We start from the raw sequence: 17,546 nt of genomic DNA, 5'->3' as shown, positions 1-17,546 counted from the left end.
CCTGGCTGATATATCTGTCTGTACATAATTTAGATGGCTAATATTTTTTATGCGCCTTAGTGATTAATAATAATAACACTATTGTTTTTAGTACAACCTAATGTTGTGCCACCAAAGAATTTGTGTTTTAGTTAAGATTGTCACTATAGCTTTAAATAAATTATTTTCACGTTTCTTACAAATGTCAGCGTATATTATTGTGGGATAGAGCGAAATGTATTAGAGGACAATTCCCTGAACAACTGCACTTGTGTGAAAAATCCTGAAAATAGACAGTGTAAACTCAGTGCAGCTGGGAGCTCTGGATGTGGTAAATGTTCTCCTCATGGAGATCTCAGTGTTGACCCTGTGCCATGTTGGCACCTGGCACACACCCGATGAGGGCGTGCTCATTTGTGCTGACTTCACAGCATGCTTTCGTTTACCCTGCGCCTTGCCTCATTGTGCTGCCGGCCAACATGATCACACGTGAAACTGGCATGATGTTTCCGATAGTTTCGGTACCCTAGGATCGCCGATTGGCAGCGCGTTGTATCAGTTGCGTGGGAGAGACTTGGGTTCAAAGCCAGGCAGTAACCACGTTTGAATAATCAATGACGAGCTTGATTCGGAGGTTTCACTTTTCCCTCTAACATTACTTACTCCACTAATAGTTAAGGTAAGGTTTGGGTTTGGGAATAGAATCTATATATATATGCTTTTCTCTTCATTGTATAACGTCCGGTAAAGCTGAAAACAACTTGCTTCACTACTAGCTTTTGGCGACCTCTTCTGGACATAAATGAAGCTCACACGTGCTCATATGCCCTACAGCACTTACCGCTTTGGCCACTGGGGGCAGCGTTTCGAAATTTCGGTCAACGTATTCCGATTTTGACGAAAGAAAAGTCGGTCTACTCTTTCCGATTTCACTGTGAGATCAGGTTGGTGCTGCAGATGGACTCCCTCTTCTGTCCTGCTACTCTCAGTGTCGGTTTGGAACCAGAGTCGCTGATTTAGATGCTGTCACATCCAGATTTATTTTTGGAAATCTATTTAAGGGCCGCTGGGAATCTCTTTTATGATGTTCCCAGGAAAATAATGTCACAATTTAACTTTGTTTTGTCCTGCATTCTCTATCTGTCTTCTTTCTTTCAGTTCTTTATACAGTGGCCCCAAAAAGTACAATATATGGACACTTTTGGACACTTAAGCCACACTTTCTAAGTTGTATGAATGTTACTGCATTAGATTAAAAAATGTCAAAGCAAGTATTATCTGCTCTGAAAAAATGCTTCTAGATCTTTTCTCAGAAGTAACTTTTTGTTTAGCCAATTTTGCAATGGCATTTAATCAACTCAAGGTGATTTTTAGTGGATGATAAAGTCAGTTCCCCTTAAGTTCTGACAGATGTCCTTTCAGAATAACCACAGGTATAGTTCAATACATGAAATATGGACATGTTCCACTAATGATTGAAAAACTCGAAGGCTCCGATTTACTTAGATCTCAAATAATGGGTGCTGCTAATTTGCTTGTGCAATCTATGAAATTGCGTGTGCGCTGTTGTGAGCATTTTGCATGTGATTTTAGAACAATTGCACAAATAACTACACATGCAAATATGTTGGACACACCCTCCAAAAAGAGGCTTTTGTGTGTGGTACTTGTACCAAATGCAATTACAGTACAGCTCTAACTAAATACCATTTTACTTTTATTCAATATGGCATTTTTATGTTTATAGGGTTGTATAATATCATCATAAAATCCCTGTTACTTAACAAGTGTAAGAGTAGTTGATGAGAATGCACATGACACTCTTCACTTGAAATGTTCCTAATACACAAAATAAAATACAATATTATGTACATGTTAAGCCATCGCACCACTGAAGCCTACTTAAACGAAATCTGAATTTCAAACCGCTATTATCTTGACCATGGCAAACGTAGCTGCGCACGAGAGAGACACAGGAAGCTGCATGATACAGAACTTGCGCTCCCTGCTCGTTTCACAGGATCAAGACAAAACCTGTTCGCCATACAGGTGCGTATCGGCCTTCTTCGAGTACTGGAAAGTATTAAAATGCTTAAAATATTCTGCAATATTTCGGCAGTTAAAAACAAAGTTTAAAACATGAAATTACGACATAATTCGGGCATAAATTGTTAGTAGGCTTATGATGTTATCAGTTATGATATCGAGTTTTACAATAATCTAATAAAACATTTTTTTCATGAGTATTAATTTAATTTCATGTTAATGTGTGTCTATGTATTATCTGTTCTCAAAGTCTCCTTTTTGTCACAATGACAGCAATAATACCTGCCTTTCATTTGTATTAATTTGCTCTCGTAGTTTCCGATTCTGAAATGACTTTCAGGCTTGATAAATCACTTTGCGGATGCAATCTGATTCATTTGCATCTACACCGCCCTTTATTATGTGCATTTGGAGGCACGCCTCTAAATTGCATATTAATTTCGGAGAAACACGCAACACATGCTATTTTGCGCATCTACGTTGGTAGATCAGCTCAGAACTTTTTTTTATCGTGCAATCAAGTTTGCACATGTTTTTATACATATAAACCTTTAGTAAATCGGGGCCAAAGTGCCACAATACTTTTTGTCTCAGTTTTAAACAATCCATATATTGTTTTAGAATCTGAAACCAAAAAACTTCTTTTTGTGAAATGTTGTGCTTGAAAGGTGTTTTTGCTATATTTCTTTAAAATGAATACCACTTCCTTTGATATTTTGATAAATAATGCAAAGACATTCATACTCTACATTTTTAAGTGTGTTTTAAGTGTCCAAATGTGTCCAATTTTTGGGGGCCACTATTTGTTCTTTGTTTTTATCTTTCTCCTGTTCCGATTTTCTTATTATGTCCTCGGCATCGCTCTCTGAATGTATCACTATTTGTTACAGTTGGATGGGGTTTCCTGGTTATTTTTCTCTTGAAGATTCTTTGATGTAGACTCCTGACAGTTGGATTTCCCTGGTGCCGACTTCAGTGTCTACACTGCTTGGACAGGACAATTGCTTTTAGTGTCTTAAACAGACAAAATAATTCAACTGCCTAAGACTGAGTATTGTGTAGCACAACCCACCTTAGTTTTGCAGCATGAAGGTGAAGTTTCAGTAATTGTAATTTTGAGTTCATGCACATTAATGACCAAGCAAAGTCATATTTATCAGGGAAACTCATTAGGCCACGTCCACATTCATCCATTTTTGTTTGAAAACACATTGATTTTGCTAAATCATTTGAATTTGATTTGGCATATTTCCTTCACTGAAAACTAAGACTTTTTATTTCTGAATATGCTCGCCATAACCACATGCAGTACTTAGGAAAACGATGACGTTAGGAAACTGACAACGGTGGTTTCAAACTTAAACCTGCTTGTTGTGATGTTGGAAAGGGCGTGCCAGCTTTAAAAATGGCTGAAGGCAACTTGGCAGTAAATAGGAGTGAATGATTTCACGAAGTTATTTTTATTTTCAGTGCTTTATTTCAGTAGTATTAAATAAGGGATAATCCACGGCTAAGTGTGCGTTAAATGATTTTAATGCACGATGTGGAGGCAAAAGAACCACCCAATGCGAAGCATTTAACACACAGTTAGCCGTGGATTATCGTGCTTACCATGGTCACTTGCCAGCATTGATAAGTTAAAGCTGTTATGGATTTTTGTAGCACAAATTTCAACTGGAAGGATTAAAAATAACAGTCCGCTTTATCTACGGGTCATTAGATAGAGAGTTCAGCCTGTTATAAATGAAGACTTGTGATAATATTACATTTATTTGAATGAATCAAATAATAAGCTGTATGAATAATTGGAAAAATGAACATGAGATTTTTTGGAAACCACACACTCTGTAAAATCTATGTGAAATTAAATGCACAATCCAGAGATAATAATAGCCACAAAATGTTGAAGGGTTGGCACTCCAAAGAACATGCAATATTTCATTTCTAGTCTTTGTCATTTTCACATTAATGTGGAAAAACCAGCATTGCGGACGTGGCAGTTGTAAAAGTGGCACTTACTGTCCATGATGAGGGGGAAACCATTCAAAACACTTTGAAACCTGCACACTTTGACCTCTGAGACATCGGTGTGGTATCCATTAAGGTTGCACGATTGATTGAATAAAGAACTCAATCGCGATATGGACTTGCACGAGTACTAAACCACAAAAGTCTGCGTTTTATAAAACAGTCTGCATTCAGCGCTCCAGTGCTCATGTTTCTGTGCGAGCAACTCGTAAGTTTTCTTACGATTTCGCAACCTGTACTATTTATTACGACTTGTCATAAGACTGGGCTGTCTATTTAGTGCATAGTCTAGCCAGTCAGTGTGAGTGTAAGTTAAAATATTTTCTTCAGGATATGATTGCAATTTCCACTGATTCCTGTGGATAACCTGTTGCTTATCTTAAAAAATAACTGTGTAACATTTCAGATTAAATCCTCTTGAAAACACACACACACACACACAGTTACTCACCGACACAGACATTCTCGTCATCAGGCTCCGCAGAAGTGTTTTTGTAGAAGCCCATGCGACAATGCTCGCAGTTTTGACCACGCGTGTTGTGTTTGCAGCTCACACACGTGACGATGTTCAGGAAGTCTATATAACTGCAGCGGTTAGAGTGTCCATTACATTCACAATCTGAGAGCAAAAGAGAAAACAGCGAAGTAAGAAACACTGGATTTAAATTAAGAAGGACCGGAAGAATGAAAGGAGAAAGATAAAAACAGATAATGGGATGAAATGGATGTGTCCATGCTATGGAGACCAAATCTGATGGCGAATCAATGAAGATCTATTGCTTCTTTTTTGTGTCTTTCTAGCTGAACCCGCAGTACTGACAGCTGAAATTGAGATGTGTGTGTGTGTATACTGCTGACAGAGCGATATCTTGAACACTCTTACGGGAGTCTTCCCCACTTCTCCTGCATGTGTGTGGCGTTTGTGAGGGTGTGTATGTGTGTTCTACCGGGATGTTGGGAAATCTGATGACAGATGTGTTTCTCTAAAACAGCTGTTCCTCCATTTTCTAAAACAGATCTTTTTGTCACACTACTGGGCTTCTCCCTTTCCTGTTCACACCTGTCCTGTATCCTCTTTCATGTCTTTTCTATACTGTCAATCAGAGTTTCAATGTTCAGTGCATAGGTGAGACATGATTTCAAGTCGCACTTACAGTATTTATTGAATCCGAATCATTTTGAGAGGTAAATTCCTTGTGACATGACTCTCGTCATGGCATCATTGCATCTCTTAATAAAAGTGTCATGTTTCTCTTTGATGTCCTTATGAAAAATGTTGCAGATAGCATAACAGAAGGACGATTTTACGAGGCTGCTAGCTAGCAAGAAAGTGGGAACTGTTCACAGTTAATAGTGAAAATAGCCAAGGTAAACGAAAGGTGTACTGTAATATTTATTTGAGCTTAGAACAAGAAAAATTCTGGCAGATTGCTTCGATACATTGTAGATAGAAAAAACATGGATTTCTCTAAATGTAAAGATACACCTTTAAAACTGTCTTGTACACATTAATGTATTTAGATGCACACAGGAGCAGTTGCACCTGATTTTCGCACCGACACCGACCACATAATGATATGCATATTGCAAAGAGTTCAGAAATCATTAGCTGCACTTTAAAAAGTCAGTGGTAAATGGGGTCAAAGTTGAAATTGTTCGACCTACACGCAACATAGTGCCAGGGTTAATATAATAGCTTAATGTTTAGCTCCTCAGTGTATTGGGAAGCATTGACACAAATCGTGTTGAAGGGCCTTAATTTGGCAAACTCAAACAGGATAAAATGGTATCTGGATCTGTGTGAATTAAATAAGATGGTGAGATGTGTGAAACATTTCACCAGTGTTTGAACAGAGAAACTATATATAATCCATTGTAGGATCCAGGCTACACATAGCAAATAATTAAGGTTGTATAAATCTTTAAGATGTTTGTATTGTGTGTCTGTTTGTGTTCAATGAAAAGCTTGCCAGTTCTCTAATGATCTTTAATACTGAAGTCACTTTATACAAATGTACATTTAAATGCATATTTACCAGACCATTTAATCAGCATTCAGAATTCTTAGTATTTCAGAAATTGTTTTTTTGTTTTTTGTTTTTTGTCAGAAGTGTTTCAAATATTTATGTGCACTTTAAAAGAGAGAGCAAGATCTCAGTACAGACTAGAGCCTGTCTCAGCACATAGGAACAGGCAAAGCAATTAAATATAAATGAAAGCTTGCCACACACACACTTACCTTACGTAACACATTATAGAGAGAAGCAGCGTTGGAGGGATTGATGAAAGAGAGTTAGAAAGGAGGGGATAGGAAATTGACTCATTGAAAAACTAAATGAGACGGTCAACTTGTGACATGTTATGACATGTTCTAGAACTCTCTACAGTACAGCTCACTGATTGACAAATCCACTGGAACATGTTCTAGAACTGTTATCTATCATTCAAATAAATGCTAACATGTTCTAGAACTCTCTACAGCTCATTAATTCTCAAACAATAACATGTTCTGAAACCTTTCCCAGTTACCTATACTGTACATCTTAGGCCACTTCTACACTAATTTATTTCCCTAACATGCATGCTCCATGTAACACTTTACACTTAATTTTTCAGACCATACCAATCAAAATGCAGAAATAGAAAAACAGTTTGAAACTTTTATTTTAAATGTTTTTCCGGTTACTTTAAGAATGGATAATTTATCTTTTATCTCATTTTCTTCCATTTTACTTTTTCTTAATTGTGACTTAATAACTGTCTCATAAACAATTTTCTATTTTTCAATTTTTTTGTGTCTTGCAATTTGCTCTGTAGGTGGGTGGCCTGTACCATTAGCACAGGGGTGTTGGTTAGGGAACGGACTGCATATTACTTACTGCATGGACGTTGAGGAGTTTAAAAGGGTACAGGGGTCGCAACCTAATTAATATTATTATTATAAGTAGTAGTAATAATAATAATATTTTAATGTATTAAGGCCTTTTTAAGGAGCATATATTGCACTTTACCAGGTCCATTTCTCCTTGTATGATATTCACTGGAAGATCAAACCCCTATCAACCACTGCGCAGAGCGAACAACATAAAGCCAAACCCTTTATGCTTGCGCGACCCACTTAAAGTGTAGATAGCTTGGCGCCAAGTTTGTTGCACGAATGATTTGTCCACTCTCTTGCTATTGCCTGCGTTCCAACCCCTCCGCGTGGCAGAGGTGGCACGTGTGCCTTTGGTTGTCGATCCCTGGGCAAGCCTGCTCCTCAACGTACAGTATATGCAGTTCGTTCCCTAACCCACACCCCCGTGCTAATGGTACAGCCCACAGCGCTAATTGCAAGACAAAAAATATATAAAAAATGTAAAAATTGAAAATTGGTGATGAGTCAATTATTCAAAAAATAATTTCTAGGGGTCCTGGGTAGCTCAGTGGTAAAGACGCTGGCTACCAGCCCTGGAGTTCGCTAGTTCACTAGTTTGAATCCCAGGGTGTGCTGAGTGACTCCAGCCAGGTCTCCTAAGCAACCAAATTGGCCCGGTTGCTAGGGAGGGTAGAGTCACATGGGGTAACCTCCTCGTGGTCGCTATAATGTGGTTCGTTCTCGGTGGGGCGCGTGGTGAGTTGAGCGTGGATGCCTCGGTGGATGGCACTATGTCTCCGTGGCAACGCGCTCAACAAGCCGCATGATAAGATACGCGGGTTGACAGTCTCAGACGCGGAGGCAGCTGGGATTTGTCCTCCGCCACCCGGATTGAGGCGAGTCACTACGCCACCACGAGGACTTAAAAGCAAGAAATTTATCCATTCTTGAAGTAACCGGAAAAAATGAAAGTTTCAAACAGTTTTTCTATTTTTCTGAAAAATTAACTGTAAAGTGTTACACAGACCACACATTTCCTAACGTCATCATTTCCAAAAGTATGCAGTACTAGAGAGCGTTTTCAACAGTGCCTCCACCAGTTCCAGTGTGGATGAGAGGCTTAAACATAACAAAATCAAAGCATTTTCAACCGAAAATGTATTAGTGTAAATGTGGCCTTGACACTGTAAAACACTGTAACATTTTACAATCTGTGCTGTCATTAAAAGGATAGTTCATAATAAAAATCGTTTACTCACCCTGATGTTATTTACTTTCTTTCTTGAATGGAACACAAAAGGAGATGTTAGGCAGGATGACTGCCTTAGTCACTGTTAAATTTCAATGTATGGTGAAAAAGACACAATGAATGAATGAATGAATGAACGTTACATTTATATAGCGCTTGATATCTAACATGTCATTATGTGTTCCACTTAAGAAAGAAAGTCAAAACGTGTGGGAGTAAATGAGGACAGAATATTCATTTTGGATGAACTGTCCCTTTAATTAAAAACACTCTTCACAGTTACCTTTATTTTTAAAAAACATTATTATACGATAGATCTTTTGAACTCTCAAGAGTAAAAATGTTCAAACTATTTCAGATGTTCTCGAACTCTACATAGTTATCAACCTCTCATAATTGCTGTAATGGACCCTTTTCACAGACTATGGTGCACATCTTTATTTTGCAGGATAAATCTAGCTATTTTTCTATTTGACTTTTAAAAATAAATTATTTAATGTATATTTATATTATTAAACTTTTCATTATTTTAACCTGGCATTAACTATGGCCAACTAGTCACCAATGCTGTGACCACTTGGTTTCAAATCCAGCTGTTGAGGAAGTGACAGTAAATTTGGCATCTTTTTCTCTTCTGACTGTTGTAATCCACCTCTCTCTATTTTTTCCTCTTTTCGATAATTGTGGAAAACGCAATAGAGGATTTTCTCATTCTCTGTTGAAGCAAATAGGAATGCAAAAATAATGGTGCCCATGTTCCGCGCTATTCCTCACACTGCGCTAAACCCCGGTTTATTGTCTTTTTAATCCCCACTTTTAAACCCGGGTAAAGCAAAGTTTCACACTTGTAATTTTGACTTTTATCCCGGGGTGGAAAGGATGTGAGCAACGCATTTGTGGGGTTAAAATGATGCGGTGATAGGATGTTATAGAAAGTTGTTTAGCAACACACAACCAATGGTCCCACTTTATAAGAGGTGTCTTTAACTAATATGTACTAACATTAAAACACAATCAATACAATGTACTTCTTGTGTAAATACATGTTGTTCTGAAAAATTCTAACAAGATTCACATTTGCTGCTACTAAGGTTGAGGTACAGGTACGTTTATGGGTAGGGTTAGGGTTTAGATTAGATTTAGGGTTTAGGGTAAGGGTTGGGGTTAGGTTTAGGAATAAGTTTAACAGTGTAACTACAGTTGTATTTAAATGCAGGTACTTTAAATGTAAGTACAATGCAACAACACTTATTACGTACGTAATTAATAAAGTACATATTTGACACAAAGTACATAATAAGTACATTGTGTCAAATTCTTAAGTACATAGTAGTTAAAGAGACCTAATATAAAGTGGGTCCTAACCAATCATATAATTCCTCGTCACTTACCTCATTTAATATTCATGCACTTTTTACAGTTGCAAAAACCTTCACTCGCTGTTTACTTTCTCCATTACAAGGTACCTAAACCGTTAAAATGTTAAACAGTGACGGCAAACTGGTGTGATGAAGAGGCAGTATTACAATCCTTTTGCATGTGTTTTTTTCATCGTTTCAGAAGACGAAAAACAAACAGAGCTGATTTGCTTGGCGACATTTCCACAGAAGAATAGCTCCATTGATAGGTTGCGTTGTAACATTTGTCTTATCGACCGTGTAACACACAAATAAGAAAGGGGTTCTGATCTTAACTGAGAGAATGTGTGTGTGTGTGTGGAAAAAAGGGAGACAACCAACAATACAATAATTACCCAAACAAACAGTGTATTTACAATATACACATTGAACAATTCACAATAAAAAAATACTCTATGTCTGTTAACAATATATTGTTCAATGTGAATTTTGTGAATGTTGCAAATACACAGTTGGTTTGGGTAATTATTGTATTGTTTGAATGTCTCACTTACACACACACACACACTCTCTCTCTCTCTCAACTCTCACTTAAGATCAGAACCCCTTTCTTATTTGTGTGTAGCACGGTCGATGAGGCCGAACGTTACATAGCGGTGGCCCGTACGTGGAGTTTGTTTGATCTGTTACGCTGGGTAGTGTTGTGTATAAAAAGGAAATGGAGACCAAAAATTATGCTGGTTTTAATGAGGACGTTGATTTTATCAACTCTTAAGGGATAAAAACAGCTCTGTGAGGGACACAACTTCTTTGTTAAATTATTTATACCAAAACAATGTTGATGATGATGTAACTGAAATGGAGGTTTCACTTCATTAGTGTGACTGTGTCCAATTAAGAACTGAGGTAAAGGCTCTTAAAGACCAGTTGGTTAAATTGGAAAAAGATTTTAAAGACTCTGTCAATAGCACTGTGAATCGAGAAATGGCTTATAGAGAAATTATGGAGGTACGAATTGGCACGTTGTAGAATTTTATGCATCAGGCTCTGGAGACACTAGAGAGAGAGGTGGTGAATTGTGTCTATGCAGGGATCGGCAATGGAAGAAAAAGCTAGATTCGAGCAACTGTTTCCCTGACTCACCTGCCTACTACACATGCAGCTACATCCAATCCTCATTCACCTGGTACCATCCATACTTCATCTGATGTACCGACTCATGACTCTCCTTTTGTATTCTTTCAAGGTTACACCTAGCCATGGACTCACTGACGCACTCAACTAGAAGAGCTCAGAGAGAATGATTGGTGAGGATAACCCAGATCATAGCGCTGTTGAGAGAGCTTCCGGTGTAGGAAGGGGATGGGATAAAATGGCTCAGTTAAGATCAGAAACCCTTTCTTATTTAGCACGATCGATAAGGCCGAACATTACAGCGTGTGCGTTGCAAACTGTATTTGTCCAATTCTCCAATTATTGACATGGCAAATAAGAACGTTATCCCGGGGTTTACGAATGAACAGTGTGAAACCTCGGAACATGGATACCCAGGGGATAATTATTTACCCAGGGTAAAGTATGAACAATGTGAAACATGAAACATGATAACCCAGGATTTCGATTACCCTGGGTTAACAATTTCAATTGTAAAAAGCCCTATAGTTCACTTCTGCGTTCCAGAGCTGGAAATGTGAAAAGGGTCCATAAAAACTGTTCTAAAAGACACCTACACAGAGCATTCTGAATTCTCTCACCCTTTGTTGCATCTCATTATCACTTCTTTCTCACCTTTAAAGTCATCATATATGATTCCTTTTAGTTGCACTGTCTGCAGCCCTCCAGATAATAAGAACTTCTGAAGCGCTTCAAAGGATGAAAAGTCATATTTTACACTTTTATCTAGAAACACGACGACTGAGTCAACGACAAGCAATTCTTCATCTATCAATACACACGATTACACACACACTCACTCAGGAGGTTGTCTACTGCCATCATAAGGCACATTTATTGGTGCAAACTTACTATATGGAATTTCTTCTATAAATTAAGCAATATAAAAGGCTAGTATACAGAAGTACTTCAATGCTTGAGCTGATGTTCTAGTGACTATGCTATGCATACACAGTGATTGACTTCACTACCTACAGTTCGGGCTGGGCGATATGTCTTAAAAAATTATATCTCAACATTTTTCGGCCTATTGATGATATTCGATATATATCTTGATAATTATGTATTTTCTCTGAAATGGCTCAAAAGTGTTTATTTATTTATTCTTAATCAAAGGAAATATCATTTCATCCAAACAGTCATTGTAGCCAAATAGATTCAATATTTTAAAGACTTTAAATATAAATCTATTTAACATTTCTATTTAGTTTTTCACTAAATAAACACAAAGGAGAATGAAATTCAATAATTTTCATTGAGATGCACTTTTATATTTATAATTCATACACAATGACTTGTTTTTGAAACCCAGTTGCAAAATACAAAATTATGACTGTGGGACACGCCAGGTTTATTATTATAATATAATGCTGAATTATCATGATTATTCTGATTATTAGGCTTGCGCAATATATTTCTGTCCTGTTTACTTCACCTTCACCTGGAGCTTTTATTTTTACACTGAAAGTTCTGTCGTATTTACTTCAACTTCACAAGGACCCTTTATTTTGACAGAAAAGGAGATATGTATTTGATAGTTTACAATGTATTTCCTGTAACGCTGTAATCTCCTCCTATCCTGTTATTCTGTGCCACGTTTATAGATTTGTATAATAACTTGTAGCGGTTACTAATGTTTGAAATTGCACGAATGCTTGAACCTGCATTATTTTGATTTCACAATGCACGTGAACTGATCTGACAGTGCTGCCACACGTGCACAGATTAGCACGTCACCGGTTTATTTGGAAGCGCTCACAGACCATGTTTATCTGTCTTTATATCGCAGCCTTTTGAGGATTAATAATCACATATGGCCCACTCGCCATTTTTATGTTGTTTTGATTAATTGCACAGCCCTTACGGATCGTGAAATTAGTCTACTGATGTGCTCTTTATGAAAAATATTGGTCAATTTTACATCGTCAGCAAAATTATCGCGATAATATCGTTAATATTTGATATATTGCCCAGTCCTACCAACAATGCACTCTGAGTCTTCCTCACTGTGTGTGCAAAAATACCTTTTTTATTCTCTTCATCTTTGTCCTCTATTTTATCTTCCTTTTTCCACTCCTCTTCAAAAGTCTTTACTTCACGCTCTTTTTCATATGGTTTCTCTCCTTTACTCTCTTTTTCTAAAAAATCCTCTTTTTCCTCATCTCCTCTTTCACCCTCTTCCTTAGAGGGTTTGGGCGGCACTAGATGAGCAAAGAGAAGGACTGAGCAATCCTTATATAAATTATGTCTAAATTAGCCACAAAAAGATGATTTACCTTTTCTACATAGATCAGAAATGCCATTTTAAAGCATGCAATTTTCCATCTTAGTGGATAAATTATGTCAACAAGACATACTCTTTTAGGGGTGATAATATTTTTACAAGTCTACAAATGTGTTTATAATTTTTTATAAGGTAAAGACTTTTCTTGCCATTATTTCTACACAATGGCACTCAAGAAATGAAGAGAACAATTCCAAAAGATTTTTTCACTATTCTACAGTCAGTTTGATACCACTTAACAAACCATACCTTCAGCATCTGTCTGTTTATCAGTCCCTTCATTTTCCCTTTCTTCTTTATTTCCTTCCTTCTGTGAGGATTTTTCTGCTTCCTCTGATTTTTTGGGTTTCTCTAGTTTTGGCATTACAGGTTTTGCTACTGAGATTTCAGGCTCTAGTACTGATTCATCTGGCTTGACAACAGGTGAAACTGGCTCTTCTTTTGGTGTGACTGACTCCGATACTGGCCAGAAAGACTCCAGTACTAGTGGGCCAGATTCCATTTTTGGTGTGACAGATTCTGATATTGGCTTGACAGACTCCCGTATTGGCTTGATAGGTGCCGGTTTTGGCGGGACAGATTCCCGTATTATCTCAGCAGACTCTGGTATTGGTTCAACATATTCCGTTATTGGCTCAACAGACTCTGGTATTGACTCAGCAGACTCTGCTATTGACTCAGCAGACTCTGGTATTGACTGGCCAGACTCTGGTATTGACTCACCAGACTCTGGTACTGACTCACCAGACTCCGGTATTGACTCAGCAGACTCTGGTATTGACTTACCAGACTCAGGAATTGACTCAACAGATTCTTGTATTGATTCGCCAGACTCCGGTATTGACTCTGCATACTCCGGTATTGAGTCAGCAGACTCCAGTATTGACTCAACAGATTCTAGTATTGACTCACCAGACTCTGGTATTGACTCACCAGACTCCGGTATTGACTCACCAGACTCCGGTATTGACTTACCAGACTCGGGTATTGACTCAACAGATTCCGGTATTGACTCGTCAGACTCTGGTATTGACTCAGCAGACTCCGGTATTGATTCAACGGACTCTGGTATTGATTTAGCAGACTCTGGTATTGACTCAGCAGACTCCGGTATTGATTCAATGGACTCTGGTATTGACTCAGCAGACTCTGGTATTGACTCAATGGACTTTGGTATTGGCTTGAAAGACTCTGGCATTGATGCAACAGGTTCAAGTATTGGTGTCACTTGTTCACTGGTGGCTAATAAAATGATTCAGGGATTTAAAACACAGCAGATAAACAGTTGAATAAAAAGATATTAAAGTACTTCTTTGAAAGTGTATTTGTACCAATTTCCTCCCTGTTTCCCTCATTCTCCTGAACACTTTCCACTCTCTTCATTTCTTCATCAATTACTTTGTCTTTCCCAGAAGGTTCCGCATCCTTCTTAGAAATCTCCTCACCCTTCCCAAAATCCTCCACTGGAGGTGCTGTAGGGAATGCTTGGGGGCAATTAATTGAGATGATCATTATGTTGGTACTTATAAACACACACAAACACACATGTAGTGAGCTAACTGTGCTCTACAAGCAGCAGCTGAACAAACACGAAACTAACCAGCAATAACTTGCCACTATACTCAATAAATATGCTCACTTCTCAAAACAATCACAAGATTCATGATCTACTGTGACTACAGGCCAGATCAGACCAGACTAAAATACATTTTGTCATCCTTACGTTATACTTTTCACTGTCAACCACAAATTCATCACATTGAGAGGACATCTACCACGTCTATGCACTTAAAATTACCTTTCTCAGTCTTTTTCTCCATTTCTCCTTTGTTATTCATCTCTTTTTCTATGGGTGCCATGTTTTTTATAGGTTCCTTGGGATGGAGTTTAGGTCTTTGAGGGACTGCAGTTTAACAGAAAGCTAATGTCACTTTGATATTAAAGGCTGTAAGAAACTCTCCAAAACGCACAGGTACAGAAGCATTTCTGTGTATCCATTAGGGATGGGCATGAGTACTCGAATATTCAGGTACTCAGACGTGGCAGCAATGACCGATCATGAAAACGATGATCGATGGTGATCATGCATGATGTGACTTTTCACTTAATTCGAAATCCAGTGACAAATACCTGACAACTAAACACAATCGTGTCAAAGAGGGAGCTTATTTTTAATTTTGAGAATGATTACGTTGTGATTTTGACAGGTACATTGATTGTCAGAGACGTCTCATAGCAACCAAACTGATATACAACGTTGAAATGCTATCGTTACGATCATCAAAAGAGAGTGTAATTACCGTGTTTTGAACACCTGTCTCTGCAAAACATTTGCTAAACATGTTTTATTATCATTTAATGTAAGATCTTTGACTCATTAATGGATATTATTTAATAAAAGTGAATGTTTGTCACCGACTGTAAACCTCCCTGCCCTGGGAGCCGACATGTTTGCGTGATGTAACACACACCTGCATCTCGACGAAATGGGAGTTTAAGATTTCTGCACGAGTTTCCAAGTTAGAAGTCCGACATAAAGTGTCATTCCGTTGCACTTTTCCCAGCTGAAAGGTGAAAATTCTGACTCTCCGAGTTGAATGGAACGCTCCATGAATCATCACAGCAACAACAATACGGAGTATCACGGCTTTCCCCACAGGAGCGAACACTTGGACACACACACACACCAGGCGTGTGGCAGTGGATTCAACGTGCTGAAGCAGCGCATATACAGCAGGCGAGTGTTTCAAACAGCTAGAAAGAGCGCAGTTAAATGGAACAGAATGCAGCGTCTTCAAAACTGAACTTCAACTTAACACGCATATTAAAAACACGATGGTTATGGCGTCTTCTGTTAAGCCCACCACGATTTGAAAATAGACAGTTCAGACAGTCACTAAAAAAAACTGGTGCGCGCTTACTAAGATTGCTATGGTAACCTGAAGGAAGAACAGACAGACGCGCTTTGTGCACATTCTGTCATTGAGTTGGGCAGTGAATCTTCACATAATGACAAAATATGATGCATTATATTTTGATTATGTAATCTTTTGTACATTTTGTAACAGATTATTTTATAACAGCCTATAATAATGAATAGACGATACACTGGAACAACAAGATGCAATGCAGCAGCCAAAGACATGTTATTATATATACAGTTATGTACATGTCAATGCCCCTTGAGTACTCGACGAGTACGAGTAATTAGTCTGAGTACTCGAGTAGACAAAATTACCAAAATGCTCATCCCTAGTATCTATACAACAAACTAATTGGTACCTTCTTCTTTCTTTATGTATTTCTCTTTGTCAGCTTTTTTATCGCTGGGTGCAGGAATCTTTACTCGTTCCTTCAGTTTCGGTGGGACTTCAGACCACCAGGCAGAAATGTTTTAGAAAATGTGAGATTTTTTGGAAATACAAAATTATGTTTGCAATTCTAAAACTATAAAGGGGTCAACATGATTTTAAAGACTCTATGATTCTAGATTCTGCATGTTTAGCTTAGTTTGTCTGTCTACTGACCTGGCCCTTCTCAGCAGGAATTATATTTTATTTTATTTTACAGTGCACATATAAAAAGACCTACACCTATATGTCTACAGCTATCTTACATTGGACTAATATCTACTAGTCTCACCACCTCTGAAATTTATACCTTTTTTCTCATTTGCTTTTATTTGTGCTTCTTTCTTTTTTTCCTTTTGTTCACCTCTGACTAGAGGTTTAACCTTTTTTCCAGGATCCTTTGCATTAGTCTTTGGAGGTGCTGAAACAGTGATATATCCCATTAGAGTCCAAAATATCATACACCAACTCTCTCATCCACATTTCTTTCATTTATTGTGTGTTAATGTGGTTTCCCTCACACCAAACGCATCATGAATTGCTCTTAAGCAGTCTGACTGAATGCCTACGAGACCTAATCGGGATCCGTTTAATAAACCTGAAGTTAGGAAGTAACAATCAGGTTTTGAACTGCTTTTGAACCACGTCAGTCACGTTGTCTTACAGCTTAACACCCCATTCACCCTTATGCACACAAGCAATACTTATTCCAGACCTTTTAGTCAACACAGTCACACCAGTACCATGAGTACCAAACAGCACAAATCCTCAAATTCAGCATGCAATGTCTAAAAACTTGAACATTTCAAACTATAAACACATACAAATCATCTACTTTCTTTGTGGATTGTGAGGGATTTGGGTCAAATGAAAGGCAGCAATCTATTTGCACTAAAAAAAAGTGATTTCAGCATTTAGTAGAGACAGCCAAGGAAACAGCTACATCGCAGCTAAAACACTACCTCATTACCTTTCATATCTGTCTTTTTCACTGGCTTCCCAGGTTTACCTGAGTCCTTTTTCTCAGGTTTTGAGGCTTCTAGAGGGAAAAGTTAAAGTTTTAATATTCAGAAGATATTGCATCAACATATTGTTTGACTAATTACCACTTAAGTTTCGTAAATGTGATGACAATATTACTGCTTGAAACTACACTACCTACAAGTATGTGACTAAGAATACAGGTGGGGACAATTTGAGGGACCAAAACTAAATTTGAAGA

General features: G+C 37.9%; 1 protein-coding gene across 4 annotated transcripts in view; it reads right to left on the bottom strand.

The window, feature by feature from the left end:
- The window catches only part of LOC127430465 (netrin-G2-like), an 88,794-nt gene that overhangs the window by 7,228 nt on the left and 64,020 nt on the right, over positions 1 to 17,546 (bottom strand). The window contains exons 8-14 of one of the 4 annotated variants that reach the window (XM_051680247.1): positions 17,295 to 17,363; positions 16,635 to 16,745; positions 14,306 to 14,458; positions 13,224 to 14,216; positions 12,715 to 12,891; positions 11,306 to 11,380; positions 4,505 to 4,672 (exon numbers count right to left, since the gene is read on the bottom strand). In XM_051680247.1, the coding sequence (XP_051536207.1) occupies positions 4,505 to 4,672; positions 11,306 to 11,380; positions 12,715 to 12,891; positions 13,224 to 14,216; positions 14,306 to 14,458; positions 16,635 to 16,745; positions 17,295 to 17,363 (1,746 nt within the window). Of the gene's footprint in view, positions 1 to 4,504; positions 4,673 to 11,305; positions 11,381 to 12,714; positions 12,892 to 13,223; positions 14,217 to 14,305; positions 14,459 to 14,772; positions 14,878 to 16,634; positions 16,746 to 17,294; positions 17,364 to 17,546 lie in introns of all 4 variants that reach the window. The other 3 variants (XM_051680248.1, XM_051680249.1, XM_051680251.1) reach the window with 3 other exon arrangements.

This window comes from Myxocyprinus asiaticus, chromosome 40 (genome assembly GCF_019703515.2).
Source record: "Myxocyprinus asiaticus isolate MX2 ecotype Aquarium Trade chromosome 40, UBuf_Myxa_2, whole genome shotgun sequence".
In the NCBI taxonomy this organism is placed as follows: domain Eukaryota; kingdom Metazoa; phylum Chordata; class Actinopteri; order Cypriniformes; family Catostomidae; genus Myxocyprinus; species Myxocyprinus asiaticus.
The sequence above is the reverse complement of the archived record's forward strand: the minus strand, read 5'-3'. Positions and strand labels throughout refer to the sequence as shown.